This window comes from Phymastichus coffea, unplaced genomic scaffold, assembly GCF_024137745.1.
Source record: "Phymastichus coffea isolate CEN01 unplaced genomic scaffold, Cenicafe_Pcof_1.1 PCOF00128, whole genome shotgun sequence".
NCBI lineage: Eukaryota > Metazoa > Arthropoda > Insecta > Hymenoptera > Eulophidae > Phymastichus > Phymastichus coffea.
The window spans coordinates 600844-618250 of record NW_026706939.1 but is presented as its reverse complement, the minus strand read 5'-3'; the positions used below and the strand labels follow the sequence as shown (position 1 = coordinate 618250).

At 43.5% G+C, this 17407-nt stretch overlaps 1 protein-coding gene across 1 annotated transcript; it reads right to left on the bottom strand.

Moving 5' to 3' along the window:
* Positions 1 to 935: 935 nt before the first annotated feature.
* On the bottom strand, positions 936 to 17407 carry LOC131671536 (growth/differentiation factor 8). The gene is made up of 3 exons (XM_058948025.1): positions 16805 to 17407; positions 1999 to 2662; positions 936 to 1821 (listed from the first exon to the last, which is right to left on the bottom strand). Exons 1-3 carry the CDS (start codon positions 17163 to 17165, stop codon positions 1602 to 1604), a joined length of 1245 nt encoding a protein of 414 aa, XP_058804008.1. The 5' UTR covers positions 17166 to 17407; the 3' UTR covers positions 936 to 1601.

Genomic DNA, 17407 nt, shown 5'->3' with positions numbered 1-17407 from the left:
ATCAAATATTTTGAATTTTATAATAAAAAATTTTGGTATCAAGAGAATCACTAGGAGCCTATAAATTTGACCAATAAAATGTGTATATTATTATAATTTTAAACTGTCTTACATTAGATGCATTGTAGATCAGATTTGCAGGAATTACAAAACAAAAATATTGATTTATATTAAAAACTCTAAATTCATATTTAGCGTGCAAGTATATTTCAAAATGATTTTCTGTAAAATTTTGATACCAATTTTTTTAAAGTTGTCTTATTAATTATCAGCATATCTAAATTAAACTAATCGTGCCATAATGACCCTTAAGAATCACTCTATCTTAGGATCCATCTTATTAAACGCTTTTGTCTTCACTCTCCTTTTTCTACTAATCTTTGTATTACAAAATTTCTTAATTGTTTTAGCTAAAGCAAATTATTATGATAGATTCATAATTATTCTAAAAAATAATATAATTATATTCATTATTTATGTACAAATCACATACACGTTAAACTTAATAAACTTGAATATTTGCATTTGTTTTTGCGCGCACTCGCACATTGCACACTTTCCATTAAAAAAAGAAAAAAAGACATAACGAATTATAACTGTACACCGAGATCCTTCGACCATCGCGTTTTTTTTCCATTACTGTGCTTTTGTATTTTCTGTAGAGAGTAATTTGAAGCCTTTTTTATATATTATAGTAAAACAGCATATTTTGAATTATCTTTCATTGTTGTCTGCAATGAAAATGTAAGTTTTTTAATTTTTCGTACTTGTGTTTTTTTTTCATTTACCAATAACGCGATGGTATCTTAAAATAATACCGTGACACTAGGAACTATTCGCCTTGTAATGTATTACCGTTTTTCACTTTTTCAAGTAAAACGCATGTTTACTCCTGAAGGCTCATTTGTACAATAGTTTAATTATGCGCAGTAGGTATGCTAAGAAAAACAGTTCAGCAGTGCACACTATGAATAATGGTATTACAACTGTAAGGTTTTTTGAAAGATCCGTCGAAAAGAATGTTCCCTTTACTTTCATATTTTTAAACAAAATTACTGTATATTTTCTATCGATACTTTGTGCCAATTATTATTCTCTAAGCAAAGGATTTATCATTAGCATTGCGTGCGATAGATAATACTATTGTGCAGAGAGCCTGGTGATGTCGTTTAATAATTGTCGTGGAGCGCGCACGTCTCTTCCCTATTCTATACGAAGAATTTACTAGCCAATCGACACCCTCGTTACTCAAGTTCGATCGACTCTCGTTTGCGGCAGCCACATCTACAAAGCACTTCAGTCTATCGATGAAAAATAAGAAATAGAACAAAAAAGAAAAGAATGTTAGAGAATGAAAACGCACGCACACGCACACACGCCCACACGCACCCATGCATGTACGCACGCACGCACACACACACACACGTGCCCATCACCAGAGCAGTCTCTCTGTCTCTTGTTACGAAAGCTCTTACATAAACTTCAGTTTATTTCGACAAAGGCGAAATTTCTTATCGTTCGCGCTGCCGAATATATGATAAATCACCTCTCGATCTGCTGATCTGCTGTCACGGCCTCGATCCTCTTGAAGATTGAGAAAACTATGAGCAGCCGCAACGCTCGACGACCATGCCAGGCAACCGTGAGAAGACAATCTGGTACTCGTTGTCGAAGTAGAGCATCGTGATCTCCGAGAGCTTGCGAGGCGCGCAGCACGGCCCCGTTGTGTTCGGTGGTTCGGCCAGACTGACGATGTGCGTGTTCGGATATGCCGGTAGAAATGCCATCGGACAGTCACCCGAACAGTAATTTGCGTCGTACCTGCAATCGGAAATCATAACAACATACCAACATTTTAGGCGAACGTACTTTGACAACTGTTATTCTGGAAAAGTCTTCTTCGATTTCGTAAAATGGAGTTAACGTTACGAGAGAAATTCTATCGGTAGTACGATTTCAGCATGCGATACAGTATAGGACTTTTAGGAATAAACTCACTTTTTAGGCGCAATAATCCAGTCCCAACCGAACTTTTCAAAGTCGACGGTGAGCTTGTACCGACAGCACCTTGTCTCTTGGCTGGCTTCGTCGCAATTGAGCCCGACATTCCTCTTTATCCTAGCTCCTCGCCTCGAGTCCAGCTCCTGTGTCTGTACCTCGAGATAGGGCGCGTTGTCGGCGTCCGGACTGGTCTCCACGGGCCTGGAGCTGCGGCTTGGTCGGCGGCCATTGGCCAAGCTGATTTTGACCGCAACTCCGAGATTGTCGCGCGGGTGCTTGAACCATTCGGCGACCATGCGTCTGAGCTCGATGGTAACCCAGGTGCCGCGCCTGCCCGCAGGTCTGCGATGCTTCGTGGTGAGAGCCGGCCCGAGCGGTGGCCCGCTGGCCTCGGTCGAGCCGCGCATCACACGCTGCAGCGTTATCGTTATCGTGCTACTTTCCGCAGACTCGTAATTGTCGAGTAGCGTGGCTCCTCCTCCATCGCCTCCTCCTCCTCCTCCTCCTCCTCCTCGTCCGTCGTCCGACTGATCTCGACTCTCTTGCATGCCGTAGATCCACAGCGACAGCTCCGCTCGCGTCACCCTGTGCTGTAACACCTTGTCCGAGAACTTGAAGTAGAGCACGTCCAGGCTGCCCTTTGAATGCCTTAGTCTCGGATCTGCACAGACATTGAAGCACTCGGTCAATTGCATTGTTAATCCACGCTTTTCTCTTCTCTGATTCTACACCTAGATGTGTGGACAATTGAAATGTTATATAATGAAGATATGGCAGATATGAAATAAGCCACGCGGCTAAGATTTTGGTCAGCGAATTTTTAAATATAGCCTTATCTTTTCATATAGCTGATTTCAGCGCCACTAATAAACTGTCTCCGTTATTATGACTAGCTGACAAAGCTTATATCCACTTAATTTTCTATACAAAGTTACATCTAATTTTAAATAAACTTACTATTTCAGAGCGAACACTTGTATACAAGCAAACCCCATTTGGACTATTACTCATTTAATATTTTCTTTATAATAAAAAGCATTCTTTTTTTCAATTTTACTTATTATTTCGGTTCATCAAGATTTAAAATTATCTTTATTTATTTATGCATGTTAAACTGCTTAATAGCGGGAATATGAGTTGGTGTTACTTTATCTAGAAACCAAAATGAAAAAATTTCAATACAGTATGGATTTTTATTATCAGATTTCATTCGCAGTATCGGCATAATAAATCAATTGCTCAACACGTACGCATTGGTCAATTCATCGTGTATGATTCAATTTTTATTTCAAAAGTTAACAACAGGAAAACATAAAATCCAAATCAACGTTTCCGTTCTGGAAGTCTGTAAAAATATTCATTATTCTTATTCAAAGCAAGCTCAGGAAATGTTTGCGTACGTTGCAGTCAAAAATGTTATTTTCTAAGATCAAGCTACAGTCTAGAAGCATAAATATTCAAGTCTGGCACACATATGATATTTACGTCAGTAATTATTCGATGTTTGTTATGTTTTCCTGTTTTCTATTTCTTCCTGCAAGCACATATTTGTACTCATCTCTGACCTTACAGTGGCGATTGCAAATTGTTAGTGTTGTCTGATAAAATTTTGGCGAAGTTACGATGTAGTTCAAAGTAGTTTAAGATGCTCTCTATTAGCAAATGAAAACGAAACGAAAATACTTCAGATGACAGACGTTTCTTTCAATTAAACGTAATCTTAATGTTAGTTATTTTGAGCTTATACATTATTAGTATAACCAATTTAGTATGTCGAATTGAATCATTATAAGAAAATTTTTAAATGTTTTACGAGATCATGCAATAATCGTTAAATAGATGAAAAGTAGTAGACGTATAGATGGAAATGGTATTTTGAGAGTGTATAGCCATCAATTAAGATATTTTACTACGAGTATTGAATTCAAAAAATAATTATTCATTCGAGATTATTTAGAATAAAGTTTACGCAGAAATAGTTTGAAATGTAATTCAAAAAAGTTGTACACTTGACAATTATATTGTTACATGTCACATTCAAAGTGACCTACGTAATAGATAGAGGCTAATTGTGTAGACAATATGTAAGCTATAGATATGAGTAAATATTGAGTATCCAATGACAATCGCGTAGCATGAGAACTTTATCTGTCTATTTGTCAGTAAAGCTTACAAAGTTTGCTAAATCAAATCGAGTACGATTCCAACGCTAAGAAGTGTGTCAAACGATGTATCTAAATTGTAATGTCATTGCTCGTAACACTTTGGAGCACATTTAAATCGCTTACACGAGCTTATTCGAAAAATTGTTATGCAAAAGTCGATAATTTTTTCCGATACATTTAATTATAATCAAATGTAATATTTTTGTTGTACAAAATAGTTTGTGCATAAATACGTCCCTTGCGCAAATCACTGTATGTGCAATTAAATAAAAATATTGTTATAGTCGTTCTGTAACTTTTTTTGACTGTTAAGAAGCACTTTGGAATTGGTACAATCAGTAGTAAAATTAAAACTTGAACAAATTGATTAATCAATCCACTTACAAAGTAAGAAAATATTTGCAATATTAATATTCGTATAATGAAATTCCATAATGCCAAAATAATATTATAGTAATAAATCACGAGATTTGTAATATCTGACAATTACTAATTTTCGTCGATAAACTATCAATTCATAATATATAATCTCTAATTGCTGACAAAAACCAAGCAAGGCATGTAATCATAATCATAATGGATTGTACGAAGTCTAATTGTTCAATTTTTTTAGTTATTACTGTATCATTACAGTGTACTTAGTTCCTGACGTATTTGTTTCTTATCAGTAATGATATATTCCAATTATCTACTGTGCTTTTTTTTATCGGTCGCAGCAAGAACTCAGCCGTACTCCTCAGGCAAGTTGAGCATACATCTAGTAACACAGTGTAACATATTTGTGTCGAAACAGAGCAATATTAAATAACAAGCTCGTCGAGAAAGCTAAGCTTACCTACGAGAGGACGTACAATAGCAGAAAGAAATGGCGTATAATTAGGGATAAACATATAAGATAGAAGATTAATGGAGTCGCGGAAGAAAAGGAGAAAAAAGCATAAGAGGCCAAAGAAACGAGCCGGGACTCGTTAGGATGGTATTGCGTGGGGGAGGGGGGCGAGGTAGTGGGTATCGCGGAGTGGACAGTTTGTCGGACTGCGTGTGTGTTCCTGGCTGGTGGGTAGAAAGCGCAAGAAGTCTGCCGGCCGAGAGCAGATTCATAGGTGCACGTTCGCTTGTCTATTCAGGCTGCGTGAGGACCGGCTTTCCATCCAGGGCGGGCGCTTACCGTTAGCCGCCGGGGCGGCTGGTGCTGTTGCTGCTCTGTTGCCACTTTTTGCGACGGCGATCAATCAGCGGTCGATTGGCCGCGCGACCACCTTGTTACCTTTGCTATCGACGGCGTTTTCCCGAGAACGATCCTTAGCTCGCGCGCGCTCCTCGCCATAGCCCGCCTACCGATCAATTCCGACGATCACTTTGTCTTGCGATCATCACTGCTACTCCACATCCTCTTTGTCTACCTTTTCTCTCTCTCTCCCACCCTCTCTCTCTCTCTCTCTCTCTCTCTCTCTCTCTCTCTCTCTTTTACTCCTTTTTTCCTGCCATTACCGTACACTTTGCTAATGCAACTGATCGCTCTGTTCGCGATTTATCGCATGTGTCAATTATTAACTCCCTCTTACAAGCTCAGCTTTCAGCCGTATAGCTACATCTTTTCTCGTAATGTGCTTACTTTTGTTCTCTATTGCCGTCTTGTATCCTCGTCCCCTCTTTTTCTTATTTTTCTTTCTTCGTCAATCCTCTGAGTTTTAATAATAGTTGTTGAAAAATTGAGGACTTGTCATAAAAAACAAAAAAAAAAAGAGCTCAAACATTCTATCCACAGGCGCAAAGTTTATTTGTTTGACAATAACGAAGAATAGTGAAACGCTATATGCGCGATGAATTTTGCAAAAGCCAAGTGATCTTCCTTAAATTAGGTTTAACTCGCGCAGTCACAGATGTCAACTGTCAAAATGTCATGTCGCGCATCGACTTATGCGGAGACCTTCTTCAGCGTCAAAGGAATTGATTATTAGCTTTGAACCGAAGACGGAAGTGCGATTATTCTGAGATCTTATCTAATTACCAGGAAAGTCTTCTTATCTTCTAATCATTTTGGGAGTTCAATATCCGCTTGGACGAGTATTTTTGAAAAATTTGTCTAATCTTGAAACTGCGAGCATTATTCCATGTGAATAAACGACATCATATGATTTGAGCGTTTGTCGATAATTATTGTGTTTCAAGTGTTCCGAGAATATCCCCACTTTTTCATTTATCGCTTTGCAATCGGCCCGTTAATTACTCTTATCTTCGTGTTCAGTTTGTGTACGTGATCATTAAAGTTATGTAGAGAGCGACGAAGCAGCTGCAGTCCCCACTGCGTGAAGTTGAAGTCAAGGCTCGACTGCAAAAGCTCGACGCGCGTCGAAATTTCGCGTGCGCTCGCCCGCATGGCAGTGCACAGGCAACACTAGACGTAAAAGCACAAAACGAGTAGTAGACGGAAAAACGTCGACTTATTTACGTCTTGCGCGCGGCGCGTGTCACTGATCTCTCCTCGTTTTTCTTCGATTCGACAAACGCATACTACGTACCAGAGCTTACAATCCGAAAGTTTTGTCGAGTTTTGAATAGCATATACGCTGGGAATGTTATGACTTGTTCTTTTTCTTTTCTTTGCATTTTTTTTCTTTTTGATAACGAAAAGTTCATCGATGTCAGACTCGACTCGTGGATAAATATAGTCTTCACTAACGGATGACGCTCGTACTGCATGATGTCTTGCGCGCTACAAAATGATTCTTCGTACACGCTCTATCTTTAATGGCGATTATCCACTATTATTTTCGATCGACTAATGACGATTTGCAGAAATTCGATAAATTGAAATTGTTTATAACGAGTTAAAATGTTGTATCAAAATTGAGCAAGAGAAAGCTGGAGCTTTCCTTTCTACTAGCGAAAATAATGCAACGACAGCTTGATGCATAAAGTAGCGTGATTAGCGTACTAAGGCATCGTCGAGAGTCGGCGTGAATGGGAGCTGATTGGCTTTAGCTTATTCGGCGAGGAAGCGCGGGGACAAAACGAACCGGCAAGCAACCGGTCGCTCGCCTGCACCTGAATTACCTCTTGTACGGTTAGCTAGTTGAAAGGGAAAAAAAATTTGACGAGCTCGGTCAGAGGAGTACAAGCGACCTTGCGAGCGAACGAAATGTCGATGTTTCTCTCTCTCTCTCTCTCTCTCTTTCTCTCTCGAGTGCTCTCTTCGCGTCTTTTTTCTCCGCCTGCTCGCGGCGGTCGTTCATGCTTCTCTACTGCATCTTTGGTGATGCTTCTCGGAACGATCATTTATGTGCCAGCTGAACGCTATTGGTTTATGAGTTTTGATGTGTTTGCCGCATCGGCGGCCGAGGTGATTAATTGGGCATCAGAACTGGCGATTCGAAAATGCAGACAACGGGAAATATTGCTGCGGGTAAGTGTCAACTAAATCAACGAGGCGAAACTCTGTCTCAGAGACAATTCAATGATAGATGTGCGCAAAATAATTGTGTCTAGCTGGACTTGAAACTTGTACTTCCTGAGAAGAATCGAAGGCGTAATTTGTAAATTCTACGAATTAGGTAAAGCACTATAAGAGAGCTCTTCGAACCAGTTTTAATAAAAAAAGACGCAGAGCAGATAGTTATCGTTGCGTGCGCCTTACACTTTCGCTTTTCCCATCAAACTAGCCAACAACGTTCGATAATCGAGCTCGCTGGGGTAGCATCCAATTAGTCGGCAATCAGGCCTGTCAAATTATGGCCATTACACCGATAGCTCTCAAGAAAAACAAGAGTCCGTGGGGCCCGCCGAACCAGAATGAATGTAAATCAACAACATGCAAAAATAATTGCTACGTATATGCCGTAAGTATTTTACTAAGTAGCTTACACGCGGAGAGGTGTACATACGCTCGAGCACTGAGAGTCGAGAGTGGCTGCGCACGCATGGCCCACTCGTTTAAAAATATATCATCGCTCGCGAGTCTCGAAGCGCGCAGACGGACGAACGACGACGGCCCGAGCAGGATCCTTTGCATTTCGCTTCCGGGCGGCGGCGGCGACGGCGGCGGCGACGGCGGTGGCGACGGCGGCGGCGACGGTGGAGCAGAGCAGTTAGCCCGGATCCCTTTCTTCGCCGCAGCAGTTGTCTGGACGACGGCCAAATGACCCCGCACGTGCGAATGACTTGTAATCTGCCCCGATGCATTTTTCATACGATCGATTCTCGCGTTTTACTCGTGAGATTATTCGGGCTTCGTCGTTCTTTTGCGCGCAGCCAGTTGGAGACCGCAGCTAAAAGAAAACGCTTTCCTTTGGCCATTCTCTTTTTGCCGTCGTCTTTATTGTTGTAGCATTAAATGGTATCGGTATTGGAACAATCCATGGCCTTCCGTCGATCGACGAAATATTTCATTGATAGTATTTATCAATGCCTCGACGTTTTGCCAAATGTGATGTAACTTCCTGCGGACTGCAGTATCACATCAGTGACGTTTGACGACGCGTAACAAACTTTCCTTGTTTCATTTTCGCGCGATAACTAATTTGACGCGATAAATTTTTAAAAATAAAAATTATCTTGTAGAACGCTGAGAGTAAGGCTGCTCTCTCCAAGTGCTATTTTACAAGTTGGTATGATTCTTTCGAACGCGATAATTTTTTTACAGAAGAGCACAAAGAAACAGATCTATATCGTTGCGGGGCGAAGCGATGAGCAGGTCGATGTATGCGCGCGCGTGTATACGTACACTAGGCTGCAGCCAAAAATTCAAAGGCAATGACTCCCGTGACCCTCGCCAAGGTCTTCGCGGCAAAAAGTGGCCCGAGGGCGTGTGCACGGATTTCTGCGAAACGCGCCACTTCGCCGGGGAGAGAGAGAGAGAGAGCGAGAGAGAGAGAGAGAGAGAACGCCTATATGCTATATTAGACGACGAGAGAGAAAGAGAGACCGATTCGAGCGGCTCGCGTGATTTGCTGATTAGTTGTAAGGCGCAGCACAGCCTTCGCAGGACGAAACTGACCGTAGCTTCAATTTAAGAACGTTGAACTTGGGCTATTAGGAGCCGCTGATTCATAGCCAAAGAGAGAGCTGGCTTTTCAATCGATTGCGATATATTATAGCTGAGTATCCCAAACGATTCGATGCAGAGTCGAAGGATGAAAGTACGAAGAGCGACGCGGCGTTGCTAAAATAGCCGGCAATTCTATTTTCTAAAAATGTTGCAATTGATATCGCCGTACACATCGCGCACTCGCTTGGATGCAGTTCTCATCGTCAGCTGGCGCAGCGCATTACGAAAGGGGCACGACTTTAGAATCAGTAGGAAGCGTGGCTCTTTGGAAAGCGTAGTCTTTGGCTGAATTAAGCGAATTGCTCAAGGTAATTGTAAGTTCTGATAAAGTCGCGCTGGAGTGTACGTAGCCTAGCTGCTCGCGGATTACGTGACAAAACACCTTTCACGCCATTGCACGTCGACAATCCGATGCTCGAGAGAGCACAGAGATATTGCGTAATGGTTATATCAGAAGAACAGACCTGTGTAAGCTGTCACTCGGAAGCTGCTGCTGCCGCTACGATTACGGTGCGTTCTGCAAGCAGATACTCAAACTGTGCTCTCGACTTTTGCTTCCTTGGAAAGGAAGCTTTGTTTTCGGTTTTTTCAATAATTTTTCCGTTTTCGCTGTAATTTTTTTAATTTTATCGTTCGCGGTTCCATTCTTGTTTTTTTTATAGATCTACACGTCCTGAAACTGTGTAAATTGATATTTTACCATAGAATTACTGTCAGAAGCTCAGAATCATCGTCAAAGTCATATTTTGATGACGTCTGTCCGTGGGGATGTATGAGTGTATGTGTGTGTGTTCTGTCAATCGCATGATTGAATAATCGATGTATATCAAAAGATATAGTACTTAGAAGAAACCTATTTTCAAAAATTTAAAAAAAAACATAATTTTACATTATAGTTGCAATAAAATTATGCATATAACCATTTATTTCATAATTGCTGTATGAAATATACTATATTTAATGAAATACAATGAATATAAAAACGATTAATAAAGTTAAACACAAACGCAAATAACAGAAAGTCCAAGGAAGCACACCGCCAGAGCAGCTGGCAGCGTTTTTTATCTTTAAAATTGGAAATTTAAAACGAACATATAATAATTAACCAGTGGATTTCCCGATATCTAGCTTCAACGCGTACTCGTACAATTGAAAGCCATCGGCAACCGGATGGTTTGCGACTCGTTCATTTTTTCTCTCCTCTATTGCCCATGCTGCTGCGTATGAAACTCGTCGTAGGGAGATTCTCTCTTGGAGATAAAGCTCGCGCAGGACTATAGCAGCGACGTGCTCAAGTACTAACAGTTGAGACAGTCATTTTCTCACCCTTTCCTCGCGGCAACAGCCCCGTGCAAACGTGCCACTGGCGATTTCCGCAGGCCGTTTGAATAATTGCCTCGTGCGCATGCATCGAATAATAATAATAATAATAATAAAAATAACAAAAGTCCGCGGTATTTGCATTTGGGTCAAGCTCACGCACATAAACGCAATGGTACATTTGTTTGTGCACTGAAAGAACTAGATTTAACGAATGCCACTCCAAATTTTGCGTACTGAAAACTTGATTTTTTGCGTAATTTTCATCGTGTCCTTAAAAAGTGAAATCGGATAACTGAAACACCTTCTACAGTTTAATACAGTAAGACTTGATTTCGCTCGGTCGTCCGATTGACCGATTATCGGTATCTTTATTGTAAACGTATCTACGTGCATTACGCCGTCATGCAAACTAGCCGTTAATCGTGCAAGAAGAAAACGTCGACGAAATATTGTATGCCCGCAAAGGCAGACGGTACAGGTGATGAGAGCCCCTGAGCCGCCGCGCGACGCGGCGCCTGTCTGCTGTCCGACGAGCTGACCGCAGTTTATTTTCTTGTCGCGGCTGTCATCGCTCATATCGCCAATATCCATTACAGATTTATCAATTTCGTAGCTTGCTTCGATTTTTACAGCTGTAAATAAACCAGCTTCTGTCCGACATATCCATTTTGCGCCTTCGCATTACAATATTACTCCACGTGCTCGCGGCGTAGCTCAGTAGTATTATTATGCAGTCTCGGCAGTTCCTTTTCAATGTTTATGGATTCTGAGGTTTTTCAAAATGTGTTTTCGAAATCGAGGACAGCCGCATTACCGGGAGAGGTAGTTTTTCAATTTCTTTTTATGTTCGATTGCGTTCCGTAAATAGCAGTACTTGAGCTCAGGGATTATTACATTTTGCTCGGAATATTTTCACGCGATAGATTGCAGGTTGCTTGGCAGGATGTCAAGCCTGAGCTTTTGCACAGCTTATAGGGGACGAATTAATCGAACATTCTCAACGAGTGACAATAAAATATCTTAATGGTGATATTCGAAGTAAATATAGATTGGCAGCTGCGATAATTGAGCAAGCGCATCACTATCATCGAGACGATATAATGATTGCAATCAAAGCATCCACACAGTCAGAGATAATAATTAGTTTTCGACCAAGATTTCAGATGAATGAAAGAAAAAGAAGGATAAGAGATCAGGTTACGATGGGACGCACGTCAACGTGTAATTGCTCAGTTAAAAGCTTGTATGTGTTTGCTGGCGACCGAAACGAGCGAATGAACGAAAAAGAAAGTGGAGGCGCTAAAGCGTGGAATCGTGTGGAAAAGGAGCAACACGAGATTAGCGTGTGGTTAATAGAAGAGCGGCGACCGCGGCGCCGGCGGCTGTGTAACAGAGCAAAAAAAAGAATATCCAGATAGAAGGTGGATTGCGAGTAATGAGATGAGAGAAGCGTTGTACAATGTTGAGTGAGAGCGAAAAAAAGGGGAAGAGAGAGAGAGAGAGATACATAGAAGCGCCGGCTTCTCCACCTTAACGAGCGCCAAATTAACTTATATCTTCCCACGTAATTGCCGCTTATACGAGGTTCTCTCTCTCTCTCTCTCTCTCTCCCTTTTTCTACCTCGCCTTCTTCTTGCACGCGGCTCGCGATCGCACGCGCCGACGACGAGAAACTGGCCCCCGCATGCAAGGCACATGGGCAAAAACTAGCGTCGAGAGCGAAGGAGATGCAACCGCCGGATTTATATTTCGGTACCGTCAAAGTCGAGCATCGACGACAAAAAAAATTGGCGTCTACCTCGTCAGTTTTTTACGCGCTATATACGGGATCATAATCGGATAATTCTAAGATCTCTTTGTTTTTTTTACGCGGGCATCGTGGGTCGGATAGTGATTTACAACGACACACGTTTGACAAACGATTGGACTTTACATAACGCAGGCAGTCCGGATGGGGGTATCAAAGGGCAAAAGAATCGCTCCAGCGAAGAAACTGGTTGAATCAAGGCCGATGCACAGATTACAACGTCAATCTGACGATTGGCTCATGTCGGCGAGACATTAGCAATTTTTTTGCAACCGTATAAAATATCCATCACGTATGTGTGAGAGAGACACTGCAGCATTGATCAAGGTCGTTCGTGTACCTTCTGCACCTCGTTTTCCGCGCTCGCATAAAATGCAAGCGCGGTACCACAGATTTTCTCATCCAACCAGCGAAATAAATTGTCAGCGAGAGAGAGAGAGAGAGAGAGAGAGAGAGAGAGGTGGGGGGGAGAGAGCGAACGAGCCGCGGTAACTCGAGACACACGTTACACCTGCTCGAGCAGCAGCAACCTGACTTTAATTGGCTCCTTGTTTCTATAAACTCGCGCGCTCATAGCACTTAGCGCCGCCGCGCAACAGATTGACTGGGCAATTTCTGCACTGCCTCGCTAGCCGCAGGCAGGCGTTGTGTATTATAATGCTCTCAAGCCGCGCAACCGATCTTTTTCTTCTTCTTTTATGGAAATCGGTAGATTATATTATACACCCTGCATCGTAATCAACACCGATCGCTGGAATTATGGAGGCCCAATTTTCTATTACAAGCAGTTTTATTATGCCTTATCGTGCATTTGTGCAGCTTTTGATCATCATCTTTCTTTTCTCTTTTACTGCGAGATCTTTCTATTTCAACTTGGCGATAAATCGATTATTTATTGCTGTGCGCCCGCGTGTGTGACTTAGATTTGTTACAATGTTTCCATTATGTTCTCGATATTGACTTAACTACAATGTACGTAACAAATGTAGACGATGCGAACTATTAACCTCTTTTGCTGTGTCCCCAACGTCACACTCGAGATATTCACTTTAATTGACTGCTATCGCACTGTTGTCGATTAATCTGCTCAAAGACGACTTGCGCGACTTTTGAGTTCAAGCAACGAACTGTTCCAGTCCCAGTTGTGGGGGAAATGCAGCCGATTAACTTTTTACATGTGTTTTGGGCTGAGGATTACGATTTTTATTTTAAACGTTAAATTTCAGGACCTGCAACATTCGTTTATAACTTTTTTCCTAACTTTTCTTTAGTTACGGGCGAAAGACCTAAATCTTTTATCGGCCTTTCACCCGTATTGCCACAGTATATTTAAAAAGTCAATTACGACCTCAGCGATTCGTTTTCCGGACTACTTTATTGTTGCTAGTGTTGTTGTTGTTGTTTCTACAATGAAATCATGATCGAAAATAGCTTGGCCAAATTATATCGAATATTTCATCGTACACGGAGGGACACTCATCATGTGCTAAAATTAGCTGTCTAGTGAGGTCACATCATTTTGATAACTAATAATTAGGTCTGCTTGAAAAAAACATCAAATCACAACAAGATTAATTTTTCAATTGCAGATACAAATAAATCGACAGCGTTGAGATAGACAGATCTGTTTCCATAAGTCGTGCACTGTCGTAAAAGAACTGAAGAATTGATAGTAATAAGAAATTGATTTGGACATCCGACTTTTGAGCAAATGCAGTTGATTGAAAAGCACCGATCAGCGGGTAAAAAATACCGTAACCGAATCGCCGAATCAGGATTGTCGAATCGACGATAGCTGTGCTGGCGTGCGAATAACAAATGAAGCAATGCAGAAAAGAGAGCCACATCGATGATTATTACGGTAGGAGCTGGCTGAAATAAGAATCGGAAAAAACGATTAGAGCGATCGGAGCGTGCGTTTCAGTAAACATCGCATAATCTGCCGAAGGCGTGAAGCAGGTTGAGAGCCATAAAAATAGAAATGAAAAAATAAACGAAAAGGAAGAAAAATACGAAGACGACAGTGGGCGCAATTGTTGAATTGACGAATGGCTGTCTAAGAAGAAAGCCGTGCGCGTATGATGGAAGAGAGAGAGAAAGAGAGAGAGGCTTAACACTGCGAGCGCGATGAATAGTGGAGTGGGCAAATATTCCGGGGTATATATAATGCGCGCCACGTCAGTCGAGCGGTCGTCGTCGGATAAAATGAATTGGTCGGTTACTTGTCTTGCACATATGATGTGGGGCCTGACCTAGCCATCGGCCTCGATATGGCCCTGACCTTTGCACGTTTGTCGCTCGCACTCTCTATCTCTCTTCCTATACAGACGCAGATGCGAGCACGATATTACACGTAAGTACGTGGCGCGGGCATTTGTCAGCGGCGAAATTTGCGACTGGCTGCGGTCGAATGAAAGCCGGCGATGACTCGGCTATTTCGAGCGCGCTGCAGCTTTTATCCTCGTATCTTGTTGTTTTTCCTGCGCGCGCGCGCGCCCGAAAGTGCGTTTATAGATCGGCTATTCTCCGTCGCGCCGCGCTATACGCGGCGACAACGGGAGTAGAGCACGGCTAGCCTGGATAATGACGCGAGAGTGGCGTTGCCGCTCTGACACGGATTTTTTTGCCCGTCCGGCCCGGCGACCGGTCAACATGTAAACACCGAGTGGCGGCGATCTGACGCAAACGCACGCGACCGGTGCGCTCCCCGATCGGGATCGAGCGCAAAAACGCCCGCCGGACGCGCACTTCTGCGAAGGGGGCCGCGCGACGCGACAGATAGAGATATGCCCGCGCTCATCAGCTACAGGTAGCCTGCGCCGCTGTCATGGGAACGGGGAGCGAGCAGCCGCGGCGCGCCGCGCATCTGTTATCCGTTTGATGCAATTTACGGGGCAACGCCACGCTGGATCAACTTGTCACGCACCTAAGCTGCTGGTGGATGTGCCGCCCCTGCGCCCCTCCCCGCGTAACCCGCTCGATCTATTGCCCGGCTTCCTCGCTGCACCGCGAATCGGCATGCATCTCGGACGCTCCTTGCCAATGTTAAATCGGACGCGCGACCTTTCCAATTAAGTGCGCCGATGATTTATACCGCCGCGCACGGCTTTCGTAAGTATTCTTTATTCGAGCAAATTGGGGCATGCCAGGCGTATAAGCATTGATAAAGTAAATCACAAAATTTCTTGATCGCTATCATTTGTTTCGTTCTCGTCTGTTCTTTCCTCGGCCGCTTTCAGTTTCCTCGCTGACCGAACGCAAATTCTGCACACGCCGATCACCTCGCTATCGGGCTTCTTTACCATTATCGAGGATTTGCTCCAAGAAAAGGAAGCGAAATTAACGGGCCGACGGCGAGGAAAAGGCAATTCCGAAGGCGCCTCCGCGAGAAAAACCAGTAGGCCGTAGACAACGCGTGTCAAAATTCAATAATCTTTGCGGAAAAAAAAGTTCTCTAATCATTTCGACGGCAATCGTTTATTGACAGATATTTCATAAGCACATCATATATGTTGAAGGTGAAAGCTTTTATCTCGCTTTATTCATTTTTTACGTCGATTCCGGATTTCGATATATTTACATTGATTTTTTCAGGCATTTCTCAATCGTTATTAAATTGTCACATGCTACGTTCGATGCAGATATTCTAATGATTGATTATCTTGCTGAAACTCTGTTCACATGATATTTTAGCGATTAGGCTTTTGCGTAAAAACCCGGCAACAGCATTCGCAGCAGGGAATAATTGTTGTGAAAAAATAATATCGGAATTTGCAGAGCTTATCGGTGGCTTTTATTTAACTGGTGATTTTATTTGAGATGCACCGATATTTCCATGTCGAAGGTAATCATTTAGGCTCAAGAATTTGTTTACACCGAACAACGCTCACATTTTTATTGCTGGCGTAATTTAAAGTAATCTTGTCTTGTCTCGTCGAAATGTACAGAAGTACTTATACGCTGATCGCACGCTTTAAGAAAAAGATAAGAGCTTGAAAATATATTTTGACCGATAAGTAAAATCTTCGTAGATCGACGATAGGCGAAACATTCGACGAGCGAAATTAGTCGCTAACGGTGAGAGTACGACTGGTATCTGGCTGACCGACTTGGAGCAGTAATTCGCGCGCTTATCCGGAAAAATCGATTGGCCCGCGAGAGCAAGACGTGGCTTTTCGCGGATGGAGTTGACGCACGCCGTCCGCGCAACCGAACGAACCGCAGACAAGCAATCGGATGAAATTGGAATCCGGCTGTCAATGCTCGAAACGCGCACGCGAGTTATTTGACTACGGCGAGGGAAGCTACGCTGCTGGTTATTGCGATGGAAAACGATAAAAAAGAAAGGGCCGCCGCGAGTGCGAGACGGCGGCAGCGGCAGCTTGAAAACAGGCCAGCTAACAGTGAGTGCTGGAAGGCGAGAAAGCTTCGAGGAAAGGCAAAGTGGCGCAGGCTACTCACGGGGCTGAGCGAAAGCGAAGACGCTCTCGGTCTTGGCGGCGAACTCGTCGGGTTCGTCGTGGTGCGTGATGCCCGGCTCCATCGGCTGGTCGGCCTGCATGCCGTACATGTCCATGAGCTTGGAGATCGGCGGGATCCTGGGCAGCGCGCGGCCGGTCATGTTGGGCGCCTGCTTCAGTCCGAGCTTGTTGAGTATCTGCTCCTTGATGGCCTCGAGGCTCATCGCGCGGATCTCCTCGTGCATGCGGCAGGCGTTGCAGCTGCTGCCCATGGCCGCGAGGCCGGCGGGCGCGCAGGCGAGCAGCAGCCAGCAGCAGAGCTGCAGCGGCCCGAGGGCCGCGACGAGCCGCCCGGTAATCATGGTGCCAGTCGCTGGAGGCGAGCCGAGCGCAAGGGCTGCTGCTCAGCGCCTCCGTCCGTTTGCGCCGGGTGCGTGAAAGTGATTCTCGCGCGCACTGCTCGTCGTAGTCACTCGCGGCGGCGGCGGCGGCGGACCGGCATCTCTTCCAGCGACACCACTGACTCTCCCGCGAGAGAGACAGAGCCTACGCGACTTGCAGCAGGACGTATCACTTGACGAGCAGTGCGCTCGTTGCAGATCGA

Coding starts and splice junctions, on each gene's coding strand:
- LOC131671536 (XM_058948025.1), bottom strand. CDS start 17,165: ATGATTACCGGGCGGCTCGTCGCGGCCCTCGGGCCGCTGCAGCTCTGC. Junction 2,663..16,804: donor CTTCGCTTTCGCTCAGCCCC/GTGAGTAGCCTG, acceptor ATGTCTGTGCAG/ATCCGAGACTAAGGCATTCA. Junction 1,822..1,998: donor TGGATTATTGCGCCTAAAAA/GTGAGTTTATTC, acceptor TTCCGATTGCAG/GTACGACGCAAATTACTGTT.